General features: G+C 51.0%; 1 protein-coding gene across 6 annotated transcripts in view; it reads right to left on the bottom strand.

Moving 5' to 3' along the window:
* The window catches only part of CCDC88C (coiled-coil domain containing 88C), a 143,730-nt gene that overhangs the window by 67,615 nt on the left and 62,504 nt on the right, over positions 1-13,611 (bottom strand). For 5 of the 6 annotated variants that reach the window (NM_001102017.2, XM_059879049.1, XM_059879050.1 and 2 more), the window contains one exon: positions 11,402-11,471. In NM_001102017.2, the coding sequence (NP_001095487.2) occupies positions 11,402-11,471 (70 nt within the window). Of the gene's footprint in view, positions 1-3,087; positions 9,018-11,401; positions 11,472-13,611 lie in introns of those variants that run through there. The other variant, XM_059879052.1, reaches the window with a different exon arrangement.

Genomic DNA, 13,611 nt, shown 5'->3' on the forward strand with positions numbered 1-13,611 from the left:
AAGAAAACCAGCAATTTTAAAAGCTGATAAATGCTATGGGAACCCAAGGGAGGAACACCTCGTTTGCAGTAAGGATCAGGCAAGGCTCCTTGGAAGAAAAGCTATGACAAACCTAGACAGGGTATTAAAAAGCAGAGACATTATTTTGCAGACAAAGGTCCATATAATCAAAGCTATGGTTTTTCCAGCAGTCATATATGGATATGAGAGTTGAACCACAAAGAAGGCTGAGCACCGAAGAATTGATGCTTTTGAAATGTGGGGCTGGAGAAGACTTTCTCAAGAGTCCCTTAGACAGCAAGGAGATCAAACCAGTCAATCTTAAAGGAAATCAACCCTGAATACTCACTGAAAGTACTGACGCTGAGGCTCCAATAGTCACATCACACCTGATGTGAAGAGTCGACTCATTGGAAAAGACTTGATGCTGGGAAAGACTGAGGGCAGGGGGAGAAGATGACAGAGGATGACATGGCTGGATGGCATCACTTACCCAATGGACAAGAGTTTGAGCAAACTCTGGGAGACAATGAAGGACAGGGATGCCTGGTGTGCTGTAGTCCATGGGGTCGCGAACAGCTGGACACAACTTAGCAACTGAACAACAACAAGGCTTCCAAAAGGAAATGACTTCTGAGCTGAGACCCCAGGAAGAGGAGAGGTAGGTATGGGGGCTTTTCAGGGAACAGCATATGTAAAAGCCTAGATGTAAGAGAACACGGTGCTTGTCAAGTTATAAACGCTTTGGTCTTAAGTTGGGGGTGGGTTTTCATGAGGAATGGGAGGCAGGGTAGGAAACGACACAGATGTCTGTGCCTAGTGAGTCATAAGCAACCAGTGGGTGGGGGAAGCATCGAACACATCCGACACCCTCTGCATCAACCCACAAACCCAGGGGACATCCCAGGACAGGCTGAGCTAATAGTTGAGTCTACGAAAAATCTTAAGTTTACTACCCGTTTCCTGGAGTCCTGACACAGAGAAACTCCCTCCAGCCTTTCTTAGTAGAAATGGAATGCACGTAGGCTGACCTAAGCTATAAATAAAGCTACAGATGTGTGCAGCCAAAACAGAAGGGAAACGAGTTCTGCACATGGGGTAGAGGTGGACCTGGGGACAGAAATGCAGTGGGACGATTAAAGCGCACCAGCCTTTAAAATGTGGAGGCTGAGTAAGAACAAGGTTGGAAAATTCCCTGACTTTCTAATCTCATGTCTGCGGCAGACCTAACTAGTCAATCACAACACTTTTTTTTAAACCGAGCCTGGAAGGAAGCTTCGGAACCCTTCTGAACACAGCACTCTCCATACAGCCAGTGCCAATCAATAAACATTGGCCCAGGAAACGAAACCTGTCTTCCGTGCCTGGTACCTAACTTCTAGGGTCCTTTTGGTGCCAGTCTTTGATGCTCCAAGATGCCGTCATTTGAACGTTCGTACATCCTCTGGATATGGAAAACGAATCTTATGTGTCAGTGATCACCTGGGTATGAAGACAGGCATTTAGATAAAGGAAGGCAAACAACCCTTTCCAAGAGCAAGCTCTTCCTGCTGCAAACTGCACACTGTCTTGCTGAGGCTGGAAAGTACAGTGACTGACCCACAGAGACCCCACTACCACAGAGGCCCCCAGGGCCGTGAGTCTTGAGCCAGGCTGAGGGCTGAACCCTTTACAACCTGGAAGGACTGACCCACTGGAGTTAATCCTGCCCTCCCCGCGTGCCCTCGCACCTACAGACCATTCCAGTCCTTTCATACAACACTCTATCATCTGACTGGATCCCCAGAGCAATTCCCAAAGGCTGCTATTATCTGCATTTTACAAACAAGAAGAGGCTCAGACAGGCTGAGCCACAGATCTGAGGTTTGGTCACCACCTGCTCACTCCTAACTTGCTACCGCCCTCTCCCCGAAACTGCTGCTATTTCTGTGCATTTTCTTGCAGAGCTGGGCTCCCTCTGGCTTAGCTTCTGATCCCAGTGCCCTGGGGCAGGTATTTCAGCCAGGGTCTGCTGACTGACTGCAGGTAACTGTGAACACCATGTCCGTGTAGAAGAACAAAGAGAGCACAGCTTCCATTTGCTTTCTTGTTGGGATGGAGACCCCCCCACACACACATTTTTCTTAATAATTCTACATTCTGTTCTCTCCTAACTTATGTGCTGGGGTGAACCGCTCACTGTGCTTTCCCTGGTCTCTGAGTTTAAAACCAGTCATTTCATATGGATGATTATGGGGGCTGTCTCACTGATTTGAAAATAGCACTGCACTGAACATGACCCTGCTTCTCCTCAAGGTAATAATGACATCTCAAGACTCACCCACACAGGCACAGCTCTGTGCGCCCTCCTGGGGGCTCTGCTTACACTGAGAAGACCTGTTATTACTTTAGCAAGGTTACCTTGGGTTCCATAAGGAACAGTATGGGCACATGGGGACCCTCCATTAATATCTGTCCTGGGTCACGGGGTAGGAGGAGACGGGCACCTCTACATGCCACCTCACAGCCTGGAGGGCGACTCCTGTCAAACCCTCACCAAGATCTCTTACACCTGGAACATTATACTTGTGACGCCCATCAGGCACACCCCCATTTATTTAATTAGTCATTCAACAAATGTTTATCACAGGTGGACTCTGCAGGCACCGAGTTGCACATCTGTGTGAAATAGCACAGGGGTGCTCCAGAGTGTACCCTGACCAGTGACCTCCCGCTTATCCCCACGTCTCTCCTGCACCTGGCCCAAATCTGCCCCCAGCCGCAGGGATACCCCCACCACCTCATGGAGGTAACGAGAACCTCTGCCCTGGTCACAGAGACAATCTGAAACAGCCACATCAAGCCCCTCAGACCAGCACTGCCAGAAATGACTCCCGAGCCCAGCCTGCCCAGGGCACAGAAGCTGAGAGCTAATTCATTTCCCAGCACCAAACAACTGAGGATCAGAAAGGGAGATGGAACCCTAAGAAAGCAGAATCTGCACTGGCTGGAGGTGAGGCGATGGCTGAGGTGATCAGAGAAAGGGTCCCCCCACCATGCACCAGGCAGAAAACACAAAGCCCAAACATCATCGGGGAACACAGAGACCTTTGACAAATAACAGCTCGTCCCTCCTCCTCGGACGGCCACAGCCACAGAGAGCAGACCCGGTGGACGCCATGTGTGCTCACGCAGCCGGGGAGTCCCTCTCTGTGTACGGCCCATCGCTAGGAGGCGACCAAACAAAGTCCGGTTTCCAGGCAGGTCCTGCGGCTGCTCCAAAGGCCGGCATCCAGCCGCGCCTGAACGCTCGCTGGGCTTGGTAGTGTTACTCAAGCGCTTCACGTTCCTGGAAGAGCCAAGTGCTGGCTCTCGGCTCCAGTGCCCAGCACCCCCCTCACTCTGGGTGGACTGGAGACTCATTTCTGAGTCCAGCGGGCAGCACAGAGCTGAAGGAGCAGGCTGCAAGCCACGCCATGTGAACCCCCGCGTGGGCACTTTTCTGAACCTGCTCCCTCAAGAATGAACTGGAAACATGAATAGGATCAAGGCCAATGAGATGAACTTTTATTTACTAACTTCTTCCCTCCTCATTTGAAGGACCTATGTGCGTGCGTCAAGTCACTCAGTTGTGTCCGACTTTCTGTGACCCCATGAACTGTAGCTCCCGAGGCTCCTCTGTCCATGGGATTCTCGAGGCAAGAACACTGAAGTGGGTAGCCACGCTCTCCTCCAGGGCATCTTCCCGACCCAGGGATCGAACCTGTGTCTCACATCTCCTGCACTGGCAGGTGGGCTCTTTACCACTAGCGCCACCTGGGAAATCCTAAACGACCTAAGGTTTTTGCAAATGCAAACATAAAAAAAACACATGGGGTAAGAATTCAGGAGAACTAAAAAGAACAGCCCAAGTTTGGGAGAAAGAACACAAGACCTGCATTGCTCATTAGCCTCTAAGGGCAGACCCTTGACTCCCCTATGTTGCTTGGCAAGTAGGGTGGTGGGGGCAGGCGGGGGCGGGTAGCACAGAGCACAGGGTGATGGCCGGGGAGGTAAGACAGCCGCCTGCTTTCTCAAAGAACAATCTCGGAGGCAGGAAGACTGCTCATATCAACCCGACATGGAGCCCTCTCCCTGTCGCAGGGCTGGAGGTGAGCCAGCTCCCTGGCGCACCGGCCCTTGGAGGTTCCAGCTTGTCATCAGAGGCAGAGCTGTGCCTTGAGGGAAGGTTTCTATGGGATCCGAGAAACACTTCAAGGACGTCCTTGACAAGCGAGCAAGTAAACACTTAGAGGGTTAAATATTAAATTCCAAGGAGTCTCAGGAGTTCCGTTTCCTTCTGGCCTTTGAAACCTAAACTTCAGCTGTGATAGAACACTTCCTCCCTGCACCCTAGGCTCGCTGCTCCTCCTGGGACTGCTGGTACACTCCCCCTCCTCCAGGCTCATCCCACGTGGACACTCGCACTCTGCTGCTCTGTTCAGAGTTCCCTGAGGCTCTGCCACATATTGCCTCCTCCAGGAAGCCTTCCTGACCTGCCCAGGGAAGAACTTATTACCCGCCATGTATTCTGTGGGAAGCACACTCACACTGCTTCTCGCCTTGGAGCAGGCTAGTGATGGACCCCATCTTCCTCCTCTCTTGCCCCAGTGCAGACTGGGGGCTCCATGAGCAGACACAGCCTGTTCATCTCCGCAGCCCCTGGACCCACAGTGGGCATTTTACAAGGAGAGCTTGAGGCAGGCTTGGGCTGAGCTCCTCTGAGCCTCTGGCCCAGGGGTGCCACTCAGAGGAGGAAGAAAGCAAGAGGTTCTCATCTTCTATGTGGGAGGGTCAGATATCGGCCTTCTGGTTCCTTCAGCTGGAGCAGCAGAAGAGAGGCCTGCATGAACTGTGAAGGAAGCACGTTCACAGCATCGGTGGGCACAGACTCCCTGACTCCTCAAGGGGCTTCCCCTGTCCCTGGAAGCCCCTTCTGTAACCGTGGTGAGAGCGAAGACTGAGGATGAGGACCAGATCTCTGAAAGCAAAGAACAGATTCCCCAAGGCTACCCTCCAAGGTCCCAGCCGTATTCACAGACAGGACCCTACAGGGTGCAAACACAGGGTCAGCCCCTCCAGGGACCCACGAATCTCGACTGGCATTTAGAACTTGAGAAACGCCAGGCAGAATAACAATGATGGCAGGTCATATATAACCATCTGCATGACTTATGGTGATACACATATCTCTGCATCTCTTACTTACAGGACCGCCACGCTGAGTGCCTCGGAATGAGTTCCCTCCCCTCTCTGGGCAGGGTTTCTGTACCTACACGGCTCCCACCTTTCCATTCTAAACAGCTTGGGAGCGATCAGCAATTCACAAGTCTGAAACCCACTACCGAGCTTGGATACAAACCTTGGAAGACAACACAGTGCCCTATTCCAGCATGACTGCTCTATGATTCATCGCAGAAATTAATTTGCTAACACCCTGGCTTCTTGTCAGAGCAATCTAGTCTTCTTCATGTGGGTAGCACGGTGACAAGCCTGGCTGCAGAGAAATCAGGGTGTGGCGCTCTGGCAAGCACTTTACAGATGCTGCAGACACTGGGATCCCTTGGTTCTCATGTAGAATACACTCTTCAATAAACCAGGTAAATATGTTTCATGGAAGCATAGCCAGCCAGGCAAGGGTGCGAGCAGCTTCCAGTGCAGCATCACCAGCCTAGGGCAGCCACACACGTGGTGCTGAGCAGAGGTCGACTCTCATTTGACCCTGACCACTGACACTTGACAGTTTTATCTGTGGCAGCACGTGGCTAACATCAGTAAGGAGCACTAGCTTGATGGAAGAGGGAAGTGGGGACAGGACAGACAAGTAGATAAAGTCCGTCTCCAGCGCTTACGCTCTACTTATTTGGCACCTACTACGTGCCAGGCACTACTCTAGATACTTAGAAGACGCTGGCGGGGACTTCCCTGGTGGCCCAGTGGCTGAGATTTTTGCACGCCGCAACAAAGATCAAAGATCCCATGTGCCACAACTAAGACATGGCAGAGCCAATCAATCAATCAATAAAAACTATTAAAAAAAAACCCCAAAACCACACAAGACATTGGCAACAACAACAAATCCCCTAAAATTCCTGCCTTTGTGACAGATTACATCCTAGAAGGGGAAAAAACAAGCAATGGGGGAAAAAAACAAGCAATGCAGCAGACAGGGAAAAATAAGTAAATGAGAGAGCGTCATGGAGGGTGATAAATGTTATGAAAGAAAAGAAGGCAAAGCAGGATGAGAGAACAGAAGTCCCAGGGAGAAGGAGGATACAGCTACACACAGGGAGGTCATCAGGATGGGGTGCACTGAGAAGGTGACATCTGAGCAATGACTTGAAGGATCTATTCCTTTTTCCAGTAGTCACATATGGATGTGAGAGTTGGACCATAAAGAAAGCTGAGCGCCAAAGAATTGATGCTTTTGAACTGTGGTGTTGGAGAAGACTCTTGAGAGTCCCCTGGACTGCAAGGAGATCCAACCAGTCCATCCTAAAGGACATCAGTCCTGAATATTCATTGGAAAAACTGACGCTGAAGCTGAAACTCCAATACTTTGGCCATCTGATGCAAAGAACTGACTCATTTGAAAAGACCCTGATGCTGAGAAAGATTGAAGGCGGGAGGGAAAGGGTACAAGAGAGGATGAGATGGTTGGATGGCATCATTGACTCAATGTACTTGAGTTTGAGTAAGCTCCAGGAGTTGGTGATGGACAGGGAAGCCTGGCATGCTGTAGTCCATAGGGTTGCAGAGAGTGGGACACGACTGAGTGACTGAACTGAAGTGATTCCTGTGAATATCTGGGAAAAGCATTTCAGGCCAAGGGAACAGAGTTAGAAGGCCACCCAGGTGCTAGGCAGGAGAAGGATGGTGGCGGCTGGAACCAGGGGGGCAGCGGGGCAGGAGGAGAGAAGAGTGCGGCTCTGGTGCAGGTAGAGCCAGGGCACCTGCCTGAGGGATGGGAGTGGGGTCGGAGAGAAGGATCAGACGTGGCCGCCTGGAAACAAGACGAAGGACAGCCTGCGACACCAGTCCCGGCAGCCTGCACTTGGCCCAGCCGCCGGGGAAGGCTCTTCTGCTGTGCACCTGTGGACGAACGTGAGAGGCCTACAGCAGGGTCCAGGGGACCCCAGGCCAGGCTCCAAGAAGTGGGGTCCACAGTAATGAGGCGCCAGACAAGATGCTTCCCCAGGGACAGGTATCCAAGGAGACGGGAGCAAAATCACGCAGCCAGAGAGGAAATGCAGAGATGATTCGAGGTACAGACAGGAAAGCAGAGAATGGGGACTGGAGGTCAGGAGGGCAGCCACTGAGGACAGATTTTTAAATATATGAAGTCTTTTCTCATATTCACTGAACTGCCCTTGAATCCCACCTGAGGTAGGGAAAAAAGAGAACATCTTTTGTCTGTTGGGTGCAGGATGACAGACATACAGAAACATCTCATAGTGTGAGTCGTGCCATCTCCCTTGTTTAGGTCAGAGGGAGGGGGACAAGTGATTGGTGTTCTGGGATCATTCAGTGTCACTGTGTGTGTGACTGTGTGTGTGTGTCTCTCCATGGAGGTGCATTTACCAAAACCAAAAACTAACCCCAAACTGAAATGTTATAAATGACGGTACAGTGTCAGCATCAGCTAAAAAGAACACAGGTGTGCTCCTGAGCTGGATGACAAAATTTGTTTAAAAAAAAAAAAAAAAAAGCCTCCCATCCACCCCTTCTAGGCAACCACACAAGAAAGAAACCAACTTTATTCTTTATTTTAAATGAAGCCCCAAATGCTTCACCCACCTACTTTTAAAATTTAAAACAGAAAACACCATTCCACAAATGTGTCTCGGGCACTCATGTTTGCTTCTTCTTGCTGGTGCCTATCCCCTGACAACCTTCTTGCTCTCAGAGTTCCCCTGAGACTCCTGTCAAAACCTACCCATGCGTGCTCCCAGCTCTCATCCCTCCAGCCTCGCTCTGGGGGAGGCAGCCCCTCCCCTCTCGGCAGAAGCCGCCGTCAGTCAGCCCTGCCTGCCTGCCGGGGGCCCTCTCAGATTGCCGCACTGGGTGGAATTCTCGTCCTTAACTTTCCCAGAGGTCCCCGTCTCATCTTAACTTCTCCATTGAACTGGGGCCGGAACCTCTTCGACTGATATACGTTGATTCCATACGGCCCTAGGGACTTGGAGACATTCCATTCACCTGTCCGTTTAAAGGGCTTCCCTGGTGGCTCAGACGTTAAAGAATCTGCCTGCAATGCAGGAGACCTGGGTTCGATCCCTGGGTCAGGAAGATCCCCTGGAGGAGAGCATGGCAACCCACTCCAGTATTGCCTGGAGAATCCCCATGGACAGAGGAGCCTGGTGGGCTACAGTCCATGGGGTTGCAAAGAGTCAGACACGACTGAGTTTAAAATCCATTAAATTTTAAACTGAGTTTAAAATCAGCTTCCTGAGAGTGTTCTCAAACTGGATTGTGAGGAAGGCTGTACCACTTTGTACATTTATGGGGGGGAAAAAATCACTAAACTGTATACTTAAAATAGGTGAATTTCAGTCTTCCCTGATGGACCAGTAACTAAGATTTCACGCTCCCAGTGCAGGGGGTACAGGTTCAACCCCCAGTGGGGGAAGATCCCACATGCTATGTGGAGTGGCCAAAAAAAAAAAAGGTTAATTTTATGGTATGCAAATTATATCTTAATAAAGCTATTTAAAAATCAGTGTCCACATCTTCGCAGGTGTTTCTGTTCACTGCCAGACTCGAGGTGGGACCTGGGTTCCCTGCATGTGGACAGTCTCTCTCCCCATGTGATTCAGAGAGGCTGGAACAGAGAGGCTCTGAAGGCAGGGCTGGAGCCAGGGTTCTGGTGAGCAGAGGTGCCTTCTGGAGAAGGGGCCCCCCACAGCAGTAGGAAGGGAGGGGCCAGCACAGGAAGGTGGCAAACCACGCAGTGTGATGGGGTGATGGGTGACACGGTGGGGGAGGAAGACGTGTTTAGCACGAGAATGACTCATAAATGTTAGTTGCTCAATCGTGTCCAACTCTTTGTGACCCCATGGACTGCAGCCCACCAGGCTCCTCTGTCCATGGGGATTCTCCAGGCAAGATACTGGAGTGGGTTGCCATGCCCTCCTCCAGGGAATCTTCCTGAACCAGGGATCAAACCTGGGTCTCCTGCAGTGTTTTACGATCTGAGCCACCAGATTAACTCATACGTCACTGTCATTTTTGTAGGTCAAAATGGTTAAACACTGGCAACTGCCTGAGCTGTTCATGTGGGATAAGGACCAGGGCTCAGGCCCAGGGTTCAGGTGGAACAAACTCCCACTCAAACTCCCCTCTGCTCATGGGTCAAGTGGCTGAGGGCCTGTCACTTCGACCCTGCCATTCTCTCATCTATAAATGCGACGGCACGGCCACACCCCAGAAGCACATTTTTACTTCCGCTTTTAAATGCACGTCTGGTGCCTAGCACACGCTGGGTCCCGAGTGTTCAAGCAGGGAGGGACCTTCTTTCCTGCTCCTCTGCTTTCCTCTCCTCATCTGACAACGCTGTCTCTAGAGCAGGTGGAACAGCAGAACTATGCCTGAACCACCAACCTCTCTGGGCACCTCTCTCTTAATACCAGTCCCCCAAATAAGGCAGGACAAGCAGCACAGTTCTGCTAAGCAAAGCAGTCCCTCATTTTCCTCATGTTACTGCTGAAACACGAGAGAGTCCCAGCTGTCCCTGGTGCCCGGGGCTGCATCTGGCATCCCCTACCTGGTGGTTTAATCATAAGTCATGTCTGACTCTTGCAACCCCGTGGACTGTAAACAGCCAGGCTCCTCTGTGCATGGGGTTCGCCAGGAAAGAATACTGGAGTGGATTGCCATTTCCTTCTACCTAGGGGAACCATGAAATAAAGCCAGAAAACAAATGGCTCCAGGGCAGAGCCAAGGACAGCGCAAACCAAGGGCTCCCTGTTCCTAACACAGCAAGTAGAGAAGGGCGTTACTGCCAGGGGCTGCCAGGTGGGTCTGGGTGTACCCTGAAGAGCCAATGTGATGCTCATGGGCCGGTGGCACTGAAGATGAACAGGAGATCAAAGAAACCCTTTCCTTGGGCTCTTGCAGAGAACAGGGGAGTGGGGTCCAAGAAGGACCCCTCCCCATGAGCAAAGTGATTTCATGCTCAGCTTCCCTTGACCCAGTGCCCCCAGAAGCTGCTGCTGCTGCTTTCAGGGCCAGGGCTCCTCGACGAGGAACATCCTCGGCGGGTCACAAGGTGTACCGCTCCTCTGCGCTCCAGACGACCTGAGCTCACGTGGACGGGCTCCCCTGAGAGCAGGTCGAGGAGGTACCCGCAGAGGCAAGCTTCAGCTCCTCCCGCAAAAGCCTCTCATGGTGGGATCCTTCCCGCATGCCCTGACCCCACACCCAGTCCAGGAGGCTCCCAAGGTCTCCACGGGAACCAGGGGAGTCCCAGCCAGCAGGCACATCTGTCCCTGGGGCCCACAAGTTTCCATCCACGAGCCACAGGTTCAGGTCAACACTCAAGACCATGGAGGGGAGGAAAGGAAGCACCCCGTTCAACTCACAGTGCATTAATCCTCAGGTTGGAGCTAAGCTCTGGCTTTCTGTGAGGTGTCCGGAAGGACATTTTAGGCTTTCAAAGTCATACCAAGTGTCCAAGACCAGGACTCAGGACCTTACCCGCTCGGGCCCCAGAGACCAGCGGGAGATGTGAGAACGGATGTGTGACAGGGGGTCCCAGTGAATGTGCATGGGGCAAATAAAGCGGCACAGGATGCCAGCGGAAGGATGTTAGTTCCCTCCAAAGACTCTCTCCCAGGTGGCTCAGAGGCTAAAGGATCTGCCTTCAAGACAGGGGACCTGGGTTCGATCCCTGGGTCGGGAAGATCCCCTGGAGGACAGCATGGCAACCCACTCCAGTATTCTTGCCTGGAGAATCCCCATGGGCAGAGGAGCCTGGTGGGGTACATTCCATGGGGTTGAAAAGAGTCAGACACGACTGAGCGACTAACACTTTCCCTTTCAAAGATTTTTTCTTGTCAATAGAGACCACACCCCATGATGGTACGAGGAGAGACCCCTGGGTGGTGGGGGAGCCACCATATTACTTCAGCCCCACAGACCAAGGAAGCAGTGGCCTCACCTGCCTTGGGACTCCCATCTGAGCGGTCGTGAGGATATATTCTTAAGGAAGAAACGTGCTCTTGGCGTAAAGCCTTGGGGTTATAAGCCCATCCTTTACAATCATACCCAAATGAGCACGTGTTTTCACTGTGCTGGCTCCAGGCTGGCAGCCAGAGCTCTGCCTCCAACAGCTGCCCAGGGCACAGCCCAGGCTCCAAGGGGGGCGAGGGCGGCCTCCACTCACCAGACAGCGGGTCTTTGCCAATCATCAAGACATTAGGCAAATTCATGACGATCAGCTGCTGGAGAACTTCCTATGGAAACAAAGGGGAAAGGATGCCATTAAGAACAGAAAACAAAATAAAGACTGATTAAGAAAATTACAGTGTACCAAGAAACTGGAGGAGTGTGCAGCCATTATGAAAACAGTTGCTATGAAAATACTATATATATATAATAGGAAGGAAAACGTAAGATATAAATAAATGAAAAATCCAAACAGCTAACTGTGCTTCTGCCTTGATTATTACTAAATAAAAATTATGTCTGCATTTGTACAGATACTTTGGGGGGAAAGAAGATATATTAGATGCTATATTAGTAGGACTAGCAGTGAGTTTCTTTTAAAGGATGTCTTTATTTTTATTGTATGATTTGCTTGTGCAACTAAAAAATGCAGAATAAACATTAAAAGGGCTTCCCTTGTGGCTCAGCTGGTAAAGAACCTGCCTGCAATGCAGGAGACCTGGGTTCAATCCCTGTGTTGGGAAGATCCCCTGGAGAAGGGAAAGGCTACCCACTCCAGTATTCTGGCCTGGAGAAGTCCATGGACTGTATAGTCCATGGGGTTGCAAAGAGTCAGACACAACTGAGCAACTTTCACTTTCACTTTGAAACATTAAAAGAGATGTTACTGAGTCTTTACAAACTGACAATTCAGGATTCTGGCATTCAGTATGTCTTTGGTACAAGCTGTAAATAAAGACACTTCTCTTTTTTCAGCAGTGACTTCCCTGTTGCTGTCGTTCAGTCACTCAGTAATGTCCAACTCTCTGTGACCCCATGGACTGGAGCACGCAGTCCTTCCCTGGGGAAGGGATAAGTCAGAGCTAATCTGAAGCCCCCACACACACCCCCAGAGACGTGGCACACAGGAGATGCCCAGCCTCCTGCCCTCACACCAAGGGTCCCTGAAGGAAGGCCCAGGCACCAGCCATCGACATGCCCCCTTGTCGTGGGGGTTTTAATAAGTTCCCATCCAAGTGTGCTGGCCCACCACTCACATTTCCCAGAGTACTTCTCAGGGCAGGTTGGTCTTCCCTGCCCACATGTGCCTTGTTTCTCACAAACCCAGAAGATAAAATATCTAATTCTACAGAAGACAAGCAAGGCAGTAGGATTCAGTAATATTCTTGGTCTTGCAAAAGTGGTCACCATAGAAACTCTTGACCAACAAAGCTCCGCTTACGCCTTTAAAAAAAATGTTTCCATTGAGAGACAACTTTTTTTCCAGCAGTCACTCTACTGCATGGCGTGAGGACTCTCTGAATTCAGGACACTGCCAACCAGCGCTTATGAATTAAAAGGGGACAGTGAACACAATTGGCTAATCCCGCAGGGCCCAGCTGATCACCTCGGAGCTCTCTGAATCCTCAGATGGGAATGGCAGCCTTGGCAAGCTCGCCAGGAGAGGCCGACACCGTCACAGTCTCAGCTACAGACTGTGCTGAGTGCTGCTGCAGCTGCTGATTTCCAACACCCTCTGAAAGGCGTTCAGGGTGGAGAGGAGAAGGGAGGCACTCTGTGCTTGGGGGAAAAACTGGCAGGAGGGGTCTTCAAATAATTAGGTATTTTCAGGAGCTGATTTTCTGAGCCCAATTCTTATATCTCCCCATGTCTAGAAAAGCACAAAAATCCTTCACAGTGACAACCGTTCCTCATGACTAGCAGAAAGCTTTACCAGACTAGCAGAAGCCTTCTGGAAAAAATATGTGCTTGACTGCGTGTACTCCCCCTTCACCCAAATCACGTATACAATGACCGCCCCCTACCCTGCCTCTTTGGAGCAGCTTCTCAGAGCTATCTGAGGTGCTGTCTCCCAGGCTGCAGTCCTCACTCTGCCCCAAGAAAAAGTTAATTATCAGACTCAGTGCACGTTTTTAAAGTCGACAACAGAATGTGCAAAATGAACTGCTCCACCCTCCTTATTAACTTTCCATGGCTCCCACCACACCAGAAATTGAGGAGGTGTACCCCACTCCCAAACACTCCGGGCCCCTCTGTGCTCAGTGTTGGAGGACATCTTTCTTTACGATCTGAGGTCACATGTCACTGCATCTGAGACGGCCAGTGTTTTCTCAAGCCAAGTCTCAGTGTTGGGCAGAGTCTGAGTTGTGTAACAGCCTCAGCCTTCCTTCAGGGCTTGGAAAAGTCAAGGCAGTCTCTCTCAACTGG

The sequence above is a fragment of the Bos taurus genome, chromosome 21, assembly GCF_002263795.3.
Source record: "Bos taurus isolate L1 Dominette 01449 registration number 42190680 breed Hereford chromosome 21, ARS-UCD2.0, whole genome shotgun sequence".
In the NCBI taxonomy this organism is placed as follows: domain Eukaryota; kingdom Metazoa; phylum Chordata; class Mammalia; order Artiodactyla; family Bovidae; genus Bos; species Bos taurus.